Here is a 13,831-nt window from a genome sequence, read left to right as displayed (position 1 = left end):
TAATGGAGGGGATCAGTTTCTAAAATAAATAAATTGGACAAGTGAGATAATTAACAGCTTCAGTAAAGTAATAGTTTTGCAAAATAAACTGACAAATTAATAGTATTTCTTTATAGCAACAACAAAATCTGAGGGAATAAATGATTATTTCAAAATAGCTACAAAATATCTGGAAGTCAATTTACATACTCAATATAGCTATGATTACAAAATGATAATTAAAAAAAGAAAGAACTTATATAATTGGATGGATATTTAGGGCTGATGGCTGAGTCACAATGATATATTAAAAATGATAACACTACTGAAACCAATTTACAGATTTAACAGTATACCAGTTTAACTACCAAGAGTATACACTACAGAGCTAGACAAAATAATAACAAAATTCATTTGGAGGAACAAGAGATCTAGGCTATCAGGGGACTAGTGGGGGGGGGCATCAAAATGATTTGGTGCTGGTTAAAAAAATAGGAAAGAAGATCAATAGAAGAATCTATGCAAGGACAAATGAGAAATAATTGAACTTAATAACCTTAAATTCAATAAACACCAAAATATAAACTACCTTAGAAAGAACTCCCTAATTGATAAGAACTATTGGTAAAACTGAAAAGCAGTCTGGCAGAAATTAAGTTTAGGCTAATAGCTTATAACATACAGAATAATAAATTCAAAATTACCTGAATATTTACAATCATACCATTTTTAAAAATTGAAGACAACACTAAGTTTCAGCCCCCAAGCAAATGAGCAGCCCAAGGTCACACAGTTAGGGTGTCTGAGGTCAGGTTTAAACCCAGCTCCTCTCAATAAGCCCAGCACTGAATCCACTGAGCTACCTAGTTGCCCCTATTACAACTGTCTTTAAATTAGTGTACTACCTCAAATTTCTCTCTTCTCCCATCCATCCTCCAGGTGGCTGCCATTGTGATTTCCCTTTTCTTTTTAAACACCTTTGACTTCTATCTTGGAATCAATACAGTTTATTAGTTCCAAGGCAGAAGAGTGGTAAGGGCTAGGTATGGGGGTTGAGTGTCCTGTCCAGGGTCACACAGCAAGGAAGTGTCTTAGGTCAAATTTGAACCCAGGACCTTATGTCTCTAGATTTGGCTCTCTATCCCCTGAGCCACCTAACTGCCGTCTATTGTGATTTTTCTAAAGGGTAAGTCTGACCATGTCAATAAACTGCAGAAGCACAAATTACCTGCTGGATCAAAAATTTTAAATCCTTTTGGCTTTTAATGCCCTTTACAACCTGGTCCCTTTCTATCTATCTAATCTTCTTATGTTTTCTTTACTCCTTTCCATAAAGCTCCCCTGGCTTACTTGCTGCTCTTCACAAAGGATATTCAGTCTACTAACTGATGCAGAGAATGCTCCCTCTCATTGTCCCTACCTTGGCTTTGCCCAAGACTCTACTAAAATTCTACCCTCCACATAAGGCTTTTCCTGGTCATCCCAGCATCAAGTAACTTCTCCCAGATCAATGTTCATCCATTCTATATATCTCTCATATGTGTCTACTCATTTATCTGTTGTCAGTCCCATTTGAAATGAGTTCAAGAGAAATACTTCTGCCTTTCTTCATATCATCTTCCATCACCCAGTGCGTACTACAGTGCTTGACACATAAGAGGTCAATTGTCTTGTTGCTGACTGACAGTCTGAAATGGGGGAGAATTTGTCACTTTCCAGGGCTAATGGTTTCACTTTGCCCAAAAGAAAATTCATAGTAAATCATAAGCTCATGCAATTGCTGCTTCTGGCCTTTTGTTCCTCAAACCTACATTTCACACCTGGTGCTAAAAGCCTCCAATCAGAGTCAGAATAAATTGCTGCTTGTTGTTTTTCAGTTGTGTCTGACTGTGAGTTCATTTGGGTTTTCTTAGCAAAGATACTGGAGTGGTTTGCCATTTCCTTCTCCAGCTCATTTTACAGAAAGGGAAACTGAGGCAAACAGAGTGAGGAGACTTGCCCAGGGTCACACAATCAGTAAATATTTGAGAGTGGATTTGAACTCAGGTCCTCCTGACTTCTGGCCCAGCAATGTAACACCTAGCTGCCCCAGATGCTAGCTACAGTTCTAGCCTTAATATTTTAGAATTTTACACTTTCTTTGGGCAAAGACTCTCAGTACAGTAATTCAAGAAGAACTCTATTCAGAAAAGAGAGTGGAAGAAAAGAAGACCACTCCAGAAAAATCTTACCAGTGTTATCCAAAGTGCTAAAAATCTGGATAATTTCATAAAAGAGTAGTATAACCAAAGGGATGGTCTTGGAGTCAGAAAAATCTGAATTCAAATCCCATCTCTGACACAGGCAATACTTTGCTTAAAAACTTTCAGTTAGTCAAAATAGGCATATTATTTAAGCAAAAAGAGTGATATTATAAGTAAATTTAGGGAAACAGAATAGTTTACCTGTCAGATCTATAGAGAAGGAAAGAATTTATGACCAAACCAAAGTCAAAGAATATTACAAACTATAAAATGAATACTTTTGATTATATTAAATTTAAAAAGTTTTTGTTTTGTACAAACAAAACCAATGCAACCAAGATTAGAAGGGAAATAATAGACTGGGGAAAAACTTTATAATTTTTCTCTGCTAAAGGTCTCATTTCTCAAATATATAAAGAACTAAATACTTAATTATCATCAATCTATTGTTCTTCTTTCTTCCCTCAATGAGGGAAATAGATATTTAAAACTAATCAGGCTCAAGTCAAGCTAATTTTGAAGAGTCTCATCACCAGGTTGGCCAAAAAAAGGACAAATTCTTCAGCCATAGAAACTCTTCAAAATCATTTAATAAGTCATAAAAGAATTGAGACACACAGAAAGAATGTGGATTGGTGAACCACAAAAGGGTTAACCTGAAAACTTAATTGTGTTTTTCTTCTTTAAAAAATGAAAAAAACTGCCCTGCTAGGGCTATAATTGCCTCCCAAGTCCAGGTTCATAACATAGATATGATCCTTGACTCCCTATTCAGTCTCTCTTCCTCCCTGCTCCCCCCAGAGCCAATCTATTGCCAAGTCCTGCCATTCCTGCTTTCATAATATCTCTTGGACACTGTCCCTTCTGTCCTCTGACATTACCACCAACCTGGTACATTCCCCCCCACCACCACCACCTCAACCTAGACTACTGCAATAGCCTTCAGATTGGTGTCGCTGACTCACATTTCTCCAGACTCTAGTTCATCCTCTACTCCCCTCAGCTATCAACCTGATCTTCCTAAAGGGTAGGTTTAAGGATAGCATCCTCCTACTCAATAAACTCCAGTGACTCCCGATTACCTCCAGGTAATAGAAATCAAATAGAAAATCCTCTGTATTCCTCTATAATCTGTCTCCTTCCAAACTTTCCAGGCTTCTTATACCTACTTTCATCTATCCACCTACTACATGTAATCCAATTTGGCCCTATGTCTTAGCTTGCCAAGATCTTTTTTTTTTGGATTTGGGCCATATACTAATTTATATTCTATGTATTTATATATTATCAGATAGTATAATTACATATTTATTCTATAAATGTATTTACATTTTATTTATTTAATTATATATAATTATAAATATATACAAGAATATAATTATAAATATAATTATTGTTTATGTCATATATTTATTAATTTTATTGATATATTATTTATTTATTTTTATTATTAATTATGTTATTATTCAATATCCAGTGTGCTAGCTATTCTTCTCATCCTTCATTCTCCAGACTTGGCCCTATGACATTGGCTTCCTTGTGGTTCTCCTACATAACATTCTATCTCCCAAGTTTGTGCTTTTTTTTCCTTTTTCATAGTAAGTGACCCCTAAGGCCAGAATGCTCTCCCTCCTCCTCATTTCTACCTCTGGGCTTCAATGGCTTCCTTCAGGAATCAGCTAATGTTCCATCTTTAACAAAAAGACTTCCCCAATCTTCCTTAATCTCTGGGCCTTCCTTCCTTCCAAGGCTATCCCCAATTTATCCTGTCTTTGTCCTTTTTGCATAATTGTTACAGCTACTTTCCTCCACTAGACTGTGAACTCCTCAATAGCAAAGACTGTTTTTTGTTTGTTTTTATTTCTGGCCTTTCTTTGTGCCCCCAGAACTTGGTGCCCCCAGTGCCTAGCAAATACTTATTGACTTAGCAACTCAGACATTTATTTTTCTATCGTGTATCTTATGCAAAAGAACTAGAGTATACATGTTGATTAACTTTTCAAGGTGCAGAAAAATCTAGACATCCAATGACTATGGACAGAGTTATTCTCGCCCCAATCAAATCCAGTAGAACTTTTTTTTTATTATCATCATTGTTAGCATTTATATTTGCCTTAATGTTTGCAAAGCACTCGACATGTGTTAACTTATTTGATCCTCACAACAATGCTGTGATACACAGATCTGCTATTATTCCCATTTTATATAGATGCCATTATTTTTGCCATTTATAATGAGGGAGCTAAAATATAGGAAGGGTAAATGATTTGCCTGAGGTCACATTGCTAATAAACATCAGAGGAAAGGATTTAAATTCAGGTCTTCTTGACTCCTAGTCCTACATTCTATTCACTGAGCCTCATATTACTGATTCATATTAATTTTGTAATCTACTAAACCTCCAGCTCTTTTTCTTTTCTTTTTTAAATCCCTTATCTTCTCTCTTAGAACTGATACTAAAAATTGACTCCAAGGCAGAAGAACAGTAAGGGCTAGGCAACTAGAGTCAAATGACTTGCCCAGGGTCACACCGCTAGAAAGTGTCTGAGTCCAAATTAGAATCCAGGATCTCTTGTTTCTATACCTGGCTCTCTATCCATTGAACCACCTTGCTGCCCTCTAGTTCTTTTTCTTTTTCTTTAAACCCTTACCTTCTGTCTTGGAGCCAGGCAGAAGAGTGGTAAGGGCTAGGCAATGGGGGGTCAAGTGACTTGCCCAGGGTCACACAGCTGGGAAGTGTCTGAGGCCAGATTTGAATCCAGGGCCTCCCATCTCTGGGTCTGACTCTCAATCCACTGAGCTAGCCAGCTGCCCCTTAGTTCTTTTTCTGATAAAGATATGTTTAGACATTACTTTCCTATTTATGAAGTTGATTTTTTGAACTCAAGTTTACACTTGACTTTACGTTTATCCTATCAAAGTCCATCTTATTTTATTTGGCCCCATGTCTTATCTTGACAGGGCAGCTAGATGGAGCGAGAGTCAAGCCTGGAGTCTGGGAAGACTCATCTTTCTGAGTTCAAATCTGACCTCAGACACTAGCTATGTGATCTGGGGCAAGCCACTGCACCCTGGTTGCCTCAGTTTCCCCATCAGTAAAATGATCTGGAGAAGGAAATGGCAAACCACTTCAGTATCTTTGCTAAGAAAATCCTAAATGGTTTCATAAAGAATCAAACATAACTAAGAATGATTCAACAGCAACAACCACTTAGCTTGTGAAGGTCTTTTTGTGTTTGCTAACTCTCCCTCCCATCCTTCATTCTCTGGATTCTACTCCTAGGACACATACCTTCTCCCTCTGCCCCCAGAGACTCCCTTTTCCTACTACTGAGTTCCTCCTAGAACCTCCATTTTGAGGAAGGATGCATTCTCTGGATTTTGCCACTTTCCCTCTCTCCACTTTTCATTTCCCTTTTGTGTATTATCTTGTCCCATTAGAATGTAAGTTCCTTGAGGGCAGGGACTCTTTCTTTTTGTAGGAATTTATATTCCCAGCACATAACACAGTGCCTGGCACATAGTAAATCTTAATAAATGCTCATTGACTTGGTTTGGCTTGACTTTGTTCCATCTGAAAATGTGGTAAGCATGGCACCTCTACCTTGATCCAAATCACTGATAACATAGTAAGCAGATCCCTCAGGCCATAGAGACCATCTCCTAACATTTGTGGGGACAGATTTCCATGAGTCTGTTAAGTTGGATGGAAAAATGACCACAACGTTCTTTTCACTTGCTTCCAATTGAAGCATTTTCTTCAAGAATTTAAGAATATTATTCTGATAAAGGGTTCATTAGCTTCACCAGATTGCCAGAGGTCCCCAGACATACATGAGAAAAGTTAAGAATCCCGGCTCTAAAATTGTTCCCTCTGACCCAGACATATAATTATTTGGCAAGAAAACACTCATTTCGTAAAGACCACATATTGGCATGCACCAAACATGGCAAAAATAGAAAAGTTGTGCCAGTAGAGTGAAGATTGATAACTCCCCATTTGATCTGATTTTGGTGCTGGTGGAACTACAACAGAAATTGTGTTTGCTGATGTTATTGATAAAGATTGCTGGGGGCTCTGGCCATCTGGTGATCCAACCCGACAGAAAGGCAAGCAGTCATACCAGGAACTTAAGTGACTCCTGAAGACCTCCAGATGGTGGAGAAAACCTTTGAATGGGCTGCAAGAAAGACTGGAGTTGCTTCCAAAAGTGGAAAGCTCATGCAGAGTTGTGGTATGATGGACTCAACTTCTGACCTTGGTCATTGTAAAAATATTAAGAAGACTCATGGAAATCATGGAATTCCCTGTGAACTTCAAGTAGCCTCTGCCCATAAAGAGCCAGAAGAAATTCTAAAAGATTAAAGCAGAGTAAGACGGAGATGATGTTCCTACTGGATTTGTGGCCGTAGCTGACAGAAGCAATGGTTCGGGATTGGTGATGTCTGGTAATCCTGCATAGCCAGCAGTCAGCTATTCTCCCCTTGGAAAGTGGCCCTCACATCCCATGCCTAGCGTTCTTGTCTGTTCAACTATAATTTCCAAAAGAAGCAGCTCAATTTATAGCCCAGATATCTGGATTAAATAAATATTTGGTATGGGCTAGACTTTGAGAAAAGCATTTTAAACACATGGGTTTCCTTGAAGCAGGAAGAAAAAAAATCAGAGAATGAAGGTTTATAAGAAAAATGCAGAGCATTTAAAAAAGTGGAAAACAAAAAGTTTCTAATTTCACTTTAAAGAACATTACAGATCAGGTAAGAGAAAGGCAATTCTAAACTAATGAGAGAAAAATACTAACAAAATTGCTTACTTGGTTTTATAGCTTTTTGATAGCCCATTTAAAGGACTCCTTTATATGTTATCGTAAGTTCAGCAGTGCTCTGGACCTAGTTTAAATTAGCTCATGAGAGAAGATTGTTAAATTTTCAGTGTGAGCATTTTTACTTTGGCAATTGGTAAATACTACAAATCAGGGCTTGATTCATTGTTTTGTTGACTATTCAAAATTAAGGCAGTAAAGGAGAAAAAGCTAATGATGAAGATAAGGTACATTTTTTCCCCAGAAAGCTAGTCATTAAACATATACTGCTACACAAGTTCTACCCATTGTCTGCTATTGCTCTGACCCCACCCCCCCATTGTAGGTCTGATTATCCAAGGTCTTGCAGGATCTTACTTTTCTAAACTTAGTCCTGCTTGTCCCCTCTAATAGCCATTTCCATGGGCTGACTATCCCCTAAGTACTTAAGCAGGTACATGATCCTGTGGATGGTGTGCTAGGTCTAAAGTCAAGAAGATCTAGATTTGAATCCAGCCTCAGACACTTTCTAACTGTGTGTCTTTAAGAAAATAATTTAACCTGTTTGCTTCAGTTTCCTCATCTGTAAAATGGGGATATTAGTAACACATGCCTCACAGGATCAAATGAGGTAATATTTCTATAAATATTCTATGTTTAATATTTAATTATATTAATTTATATTATATTATTTATTATATTTATATTATTTTATTATATTTGTGTTATTAATTATACAAATTAATGATTTATATTACAATATATTCATATTTAATAATATTCTATAAATAAAGTGCTTAGCACAGGGCCTGGCCAGAGTTGTTCATTCTTCATTTCAAAGAGGACCAATAGCATCATGGGAGGATGTCTTGACATCACGGGAGGATGTCTTGACTCATGGATGAAATGGACTTAAATGAGACAGAATGGCCCAAAGTCATCAGCCTCACTCCTTCTTCCAAAGTCATCCAAGTTCAGCAACAAGGTGAAAGTCAGGTTGACTGATGATGGCCCAAGAGGCAGTGGATGGCTTTGGCAGGTTTGACATCTGACCAAGCTCTAAATGCTCCACAGCACCTACCGGAGCTGCCTTTGTGGCTGCTGGAACAAAATGTTCTTATTCTGGCAGGGGAAGTCTTCCCATGGGGTAGGCATCCCTCTGAGTCACTGATGGGTTTAAAGACTGTCAGTTACCCTCACTCTGGTTTAGCCCATCTGCCAAGACAGACATGGCGGCCATACATGCTACAGCTTCATGGAGTCATAGGTGAAAGCTAGGTGGCAGGTAGATTCCAAAGGTGACTGAGCAGCCCTTACATCAGAGATGCTGGTCCTCCCTGAACACCCCATACTCTTCCATGTACACCTGGCCAGAGTACTAGATAAATGCTAGACTCTCCTTGTTGTTGATTATATTACCTTAGCCACTCTGAATCTATCAGTTGGTTGCTCATGACTGGCAGCCGCCACCGTCCAATCTATTAGGCACTTGGGTCTCAGTTTCCTCCTCTGTAAACAAGAAGGGCCTCCAAGTCCTCTGCCAGCTGTCCATCTATGAGCCTTTTAAGTAACTCCCATAGTCCAGGCACTCCCCCTGCCCCCAGGTTCAGAACTAAGAATAACGCCATATTTGGTAGTAGATGCTGGTGATATCAAAAGGCAAACTCTAGTGCCGGCTCCCAGCTCCCTCCAGCATCCCTGGGGGACCACCCCATGGTACTTCAGCTCAGCTTTAACTCTATCTTGCCCACAGCTGTCAATAACCTCAGATATTCTCTCCTTTTCTTTTTTCCCAGTGAGAAAAACAAATGTTCAGTGTTTCTCTCATGTGACAGATTGCCCATAGAAACAAGATACTCAAAGGATGCCTTCTTTCACCCTCACTCTGCTTCTCTTTTTTATTCTTTTGGAAATCCTCACCAAAAGCTTCTTCTAGTCTCAGTTGGGCTAATGTTGGTAAATAAGCTAATTAACAGGGGCAACTAGGTGGCACCATGGATGGAGGGCCAAGCCTGGAGTTGGAAGGACCTGGGTTCAAACCTGACCTCAGACGCTTCCTAACTTGTATGACCTTGGACAAACCACTTAGCCATTTGCCTCGTCCTTGCCCTTCCATCTTAAGAGTTGTCATTAAATTAGAAAGTAAGGTTTGTTTGGTTTTTTTAAGGTAATGCACAGCTTCAAAACTGGGTCCATGGCCCACCCAGCTCATTAAGTCATTTGAGGAATGACAGGAGTGAAGCATTGGCCATGGAAGCAGAGTGGCTATAGCTTCCACTTATCTTCACATAATGTCTCTTGCGTCTTCTCCTTTCCTCCCCGCTCTGAGACTCAAATTTGATGAAAAATTGTGCTTTTTGTGTCGCTGTAGTTAGCTTAGTTCTTTGCTATTCAGACAAGCGCAGGGAGGCTGGCAGAAAAAACAACTCCCTTACATACCATCTGAATGACTAATGTGCTCAGCCAACAAAGCTGGTGGAGTCTGGACCTACGGAAAAGCCAGAGGCCAAGGATGAAGAGAGGATGTTATCTGTCGCCCAAGCCCAGAGGAGAAAAGAAATGCATTTCGACCTGGAACTTGCCTTCTATCTGGTAAAGCTACCCACCCAGCGTGAGGCCAAGCAACTGCCATGGAAAAAAAGCCCATGAAGACATTATCTCCCAAAGCATTCTGATACACAGACCTAGCAGCTTTTACATATCTAAGTTTGGCTATCCTCACTCACTTAATCAGTGTATTGTATTATTTAGTGTATTATTGGGTGCTATACTAAGCTCTGTAGGGATACAAAAAAAAAAAAAGGAAAATCCATAGTCCCTGTTCTCCAGGAGCTCACATTCTAATGTTGGAGATAACATATAAATAACTAGATGCATACATACAAAAGAAAGATAGTGTAAATGGTAGAAAATCTCAAAAAGAAAGCACGAGATGCTGGGAGGGAGTGGAAAAGGTCTCAGATATAGCCCTATGACTATATTAATTACTGTAAGTCATCAAAAATCAGAAACTCCCCCCTAAAATAGGTCTTGATCAATGATACATGTAAAACCCAGTGGAACTGCTCATTGGCTACAGGAGGGGAGTGGGAGGAGGGGAAGGAAAGAACATGAATCATGTAACCATGGAAAAATATCCTAAATCAATTAATTAACTAAAATTTTTCAAATTAAAAAAATAAATAAAATAAACTCTCCCCTAGAGGTAGCCAAATAGCATAGGGGATAGAGAGTCAAGTCTGGAATTGGGAGGACCTGGATTCAAATCTGAACTCAGACACTTCCTAACTATGTGACTCTGGGCAAGTCACTTAACCCTAATTGCCCAGCTCTTACCATTTTTCTGTCTTAGAACTATTACTTAGTATTGAGCCTAATACAGAAGGTAAGGGTTAAATAAAGCCTTTGAGAGTTCCTGATTTCCAAAAAATAATTGTTCATACTGAAAATTTAACAACCAGCTTTCTTGTTGGTCTAGCACATCATTGGCAATGTCTATAGACTATTAACTACCTCCCTCCTAAGGAAGGTCAAACTTACCTGCTGTAGCAATTTTAAAAAACGGATGAAGACTTCACTTCTCAAGATGTTCTGATCCATAGGGACTAGAAAATAATGGATGTCAACAGTTAGCATGGGAAGATGGGAGAAATCTGGCCCTGCCCAGCCATGGTGCTCTCATTTCCCATTGTATGGTTGCCCAAGTTTCTTATTCCAACATAGGCTTTGAATCTTTATTCTAGCAGGCATGGGATCACCTCCAATATGGCGGCCAGCTAAGCCCAATTTTTTTTCTCTAAATGTAAGTAGAAAGCCCTCCTACTCTAGGAAGATCTCCTTGAATGATAAACAGATAAAACTATTTATAACATTGACATGGACAAGCCAATTCAATTCTCCATATATCAGTTTCCTCACCTGTAAAATGAGGACTATAACATTTGCATTTCCTACTTCAGGGGATTGTGAGAAAAATGTAAAACCACGTATCCCAATCTGGGAAGGACCTCAGAGGTCAGCTAGTCCAATCCTTTCATTTTTCCCATGAAGAAAGTTTGGTCTGTAAATTAACTAAAATTGCCAGTCACTCAGGTAGTAAGCATGGCTGACTTAAATGGCTTTGAATCCAGAACCAGTGTTATTTCCACTAGACCATTCTGGTTCCTTTGTGAACCTCCAAATTGTTGTTGAGTTGTTTCAGTCTCAGCAGATTCTTCCTAACCCCTTTTGTGTTTGTTTGTTGTTCTTGTTTTTTGGCAAAGATACTGGCATGATTTGTCATTTCCTTCTCCAGTTAATTTTACAGATGAAGAAACTGAAGCAAACAGGTTAATTGAATTGCCCAGGGTGCCACAGCTAGGAAGTGTCCGCAGCCAGCTTTGAACTCAAGAAGATGAATCTTCCTGACTCCAGACTCAGCACTCTACCAACTGTACCACCTCAAATGCTATATTCAATTTAATAAGTTCTTCAGTATCTACTACATGAGAGGCATTGTATATGTGAGTTATTACTATGAGTCTACAATTTAGGGTCTACTAATAACTACTAATAAATGGTCCATGTCATTTCCCAGTCCTGCCATTTGGAAATCTTCACTCCAAACTGATTTTACCTCTTGTTTCTCCTGGCTTCAGCAGAATGTAAGCTGCTTGAGGGCAGGGACCTTTTCCTTTTTGCCTCTGTATCTCTAGCACCCAGCTTGGTGCCTGGCCTATTATAGACAATTAATAGTTGACTTGAATTGAACTCTTAAACATGCTGCTGACATTGCCACCTCCACACCTATCCCAGCCTAAAATGGTCTTTCCATTGTTCTCTACTTGTCTAATTTCTCTCCTTCCTTCAAAGTTCAGCTCAAGTCCTAACCCCTCTCTAAGGTTTTCCTATGTCACTCTCAGTGATTACTCCTCCTCTAATCCATGCCTTAAGCATCTAAATGCTACAGTGGATAGAATAACAGGACTGGAGTCAGGAAGACATCATGAGTTCAAATCTGACCTCAGGCACTTTGTAACTGTGATTCTGGGCAAGTCACTTAGCTCTGTTTGCCTCAGTTTCCTCATCTGCGAAATGAGCTGGAGAAGGAGATGATAAACCATTCTAGTATCTTTGCCAAGAATATAAACAATGGGGTCACAAAGATTGAGACACGACTGAACCACAAAATTCCATGCCACTCTAGCCATTTGTACCACACAGCTTATATTTAATATACACTCTCATAATGTTATTTATCATTCTGTGTCTCTGCTGTCTCCCCAGAGAGATATAATCTACTTAAAGAGGAGGGATTGTGTTTCATACTTCTGGAAATCCCTTCTAAATGCTTAACCTAATTTCTTACACACAGTAGGTGCTAAAGACATTTTTACTGAAGATAATGATAAGCTCAAGCTATTGCTTCTTGTGTCTCCATTCAATTGCTCTGATAACTTCCATGGGCCTTCCACACAATCATCTGAAATTTAATATAAGCAAGTATAAAGCCTTTTTTTCTTCCTCATTCAAAGTTACTGTGAATCCCACTGCTGATGGAGGAAGGAAGGAAGGAAGGAAGGAAGGAAGGAAGGAAGGAAGGAAGGAAGGAAGGAAGGAAGGAAGGAAGGAAGGAAGGAAGGAAGGAAGGAAGGAAGGAAGGAAGGAAGGAAGGAAGGGAGGGAAGGAGGGAGGGAGGGAGGGAGGGAGGAAAGGAGGGAGGAAGGGAGGGAGGAAGGGAGGGAGGGAGGGAGAAAGGAAGGGAGGGAGGGAGAGAGGAAGGAAGGAAGGGAGGGAGGGAGGGAGGGAGGGAGGGAGGGAGGGAGGAAGAGAGGGAGGGAGGGAGGAAGGGAGGAAGGAAGGAAGGAAGGAAGGAAGGAAGGAAGGAAGGAAGGAAGGAAGGAAGGAAGGAAGGAAGGAAGGAAGGAAGGAAGGAAGGAAGGAAGGAAGGAAGGAAGGAAGGAAGGAAGGAAGGAAGGAAGGAAGGAGGGAGGGAGGAAGGAGGGAGGGAGGGAGGGAAGGAGGGAGGGAGGGAAGGAGGGAAGGAAGGAGCACTTTATACTTACCTTATATCAAACACTCTGCTAAGTACTGGGGAATACAAAGAAGAATAAAACAATCCATGCTATCAGCAAGCTCTTATTCTAATAGACAAAGAGGGCACATATAAGGAAAAACAGCAGCATGCTAGCATTTGAATAATATAAAAGAAAGCTTTTTAAAAATCCACACACATACCATTTTGTAGGTACTGTTCCAGTTGATCTCTCCTTTCATCAGCCATAGATGTGGTCATTGCAAGATAATACTTCGGTGGAAAAGGTGGCAAGTTATTCCCAAAGACCCGTTTCAGCTGGAAAGTCAAACAAATAAGACCTAAAATTTAGTACACTTCTAAGCCAGGTTCAGAAAACACACTAAATACTACATACAAGCTCAGGGCAAAATTCATCTGAGCATTGAATCATAACTAGTAATTATTGTGCCTGGGGCAAGAACAGGAGGAAATCACTTGTAGCTACCAGTCAGATATAAAGAGTTCAATAGATTAGTTACCAATAGTTTCTATAATGTTGAAGGATAAGCTGCTTCTTGGGAAGCAGAGGGACAGATAGGCCAGAGAGGTTGGAATATGACTACCAAGAAAAGCTGTCAGCATTTTCTAAAATCCATTTCCCTGGCTCAACTAAGCAATCATCTCACTTTGGTTACTTCTCAACAAATACCTTATATACAAAGAGTCTTTTAATGAGTGAAAAAGTTAAAGTGATGATTTTTGGATTTCCTCAAGTTCATATTTTCTTCTTTTCTGTACATCCTTATTTCCTT

The 13,831-nt window shown here is 39.5% G+C and overlaps 1 protein-coding gene across 1 annotated transcript in view; it reads right to left on the bottom strand.

Annotated features, from left to right (window-relative positions):
• Nucleotides 1-13,831, bottom strand: part of SNX31 (sorting nexin 31) — a 92,601-nt gene that overhangs the window by 67,583 nt on the left and 11,187 nt on the right. The window contains exons 3-4 of the mRNA XM_056823258.1: nucleotides 13,241-13,355; nucleotides 10,565-10,629 (exon numbers count right to left, since the gene is read on the bottom strand). Of these exons, the coding sequence (XP_056679236.1) occupies nucleotides 10,565-10,629; nucleotides 13,241-13,355 (180 nt within the window). The remainder of the gene's footprint in view (nucleotides 1-10,564; nucleotides 10,630-13,240; nucleotides 13,356-13,831) is intronic.

Source organism: Monodelphis domestica, chromosome 3 (assembly GCF_027887165.1).
Source record: "Monodelphis domestica isolate mMonDom1 chromosome 3, mMonDom1.pri, whole genome shotgun sequence".
NCBI lineage: Eukaryota > Metazoa > Chordata > Mammalia > Didelphimorphia > Didelphidae > Monodelphis > Monodelphis domestica.
This window is presented reverse-complemented; position numbering and strand designations above follow the sequence as displayed.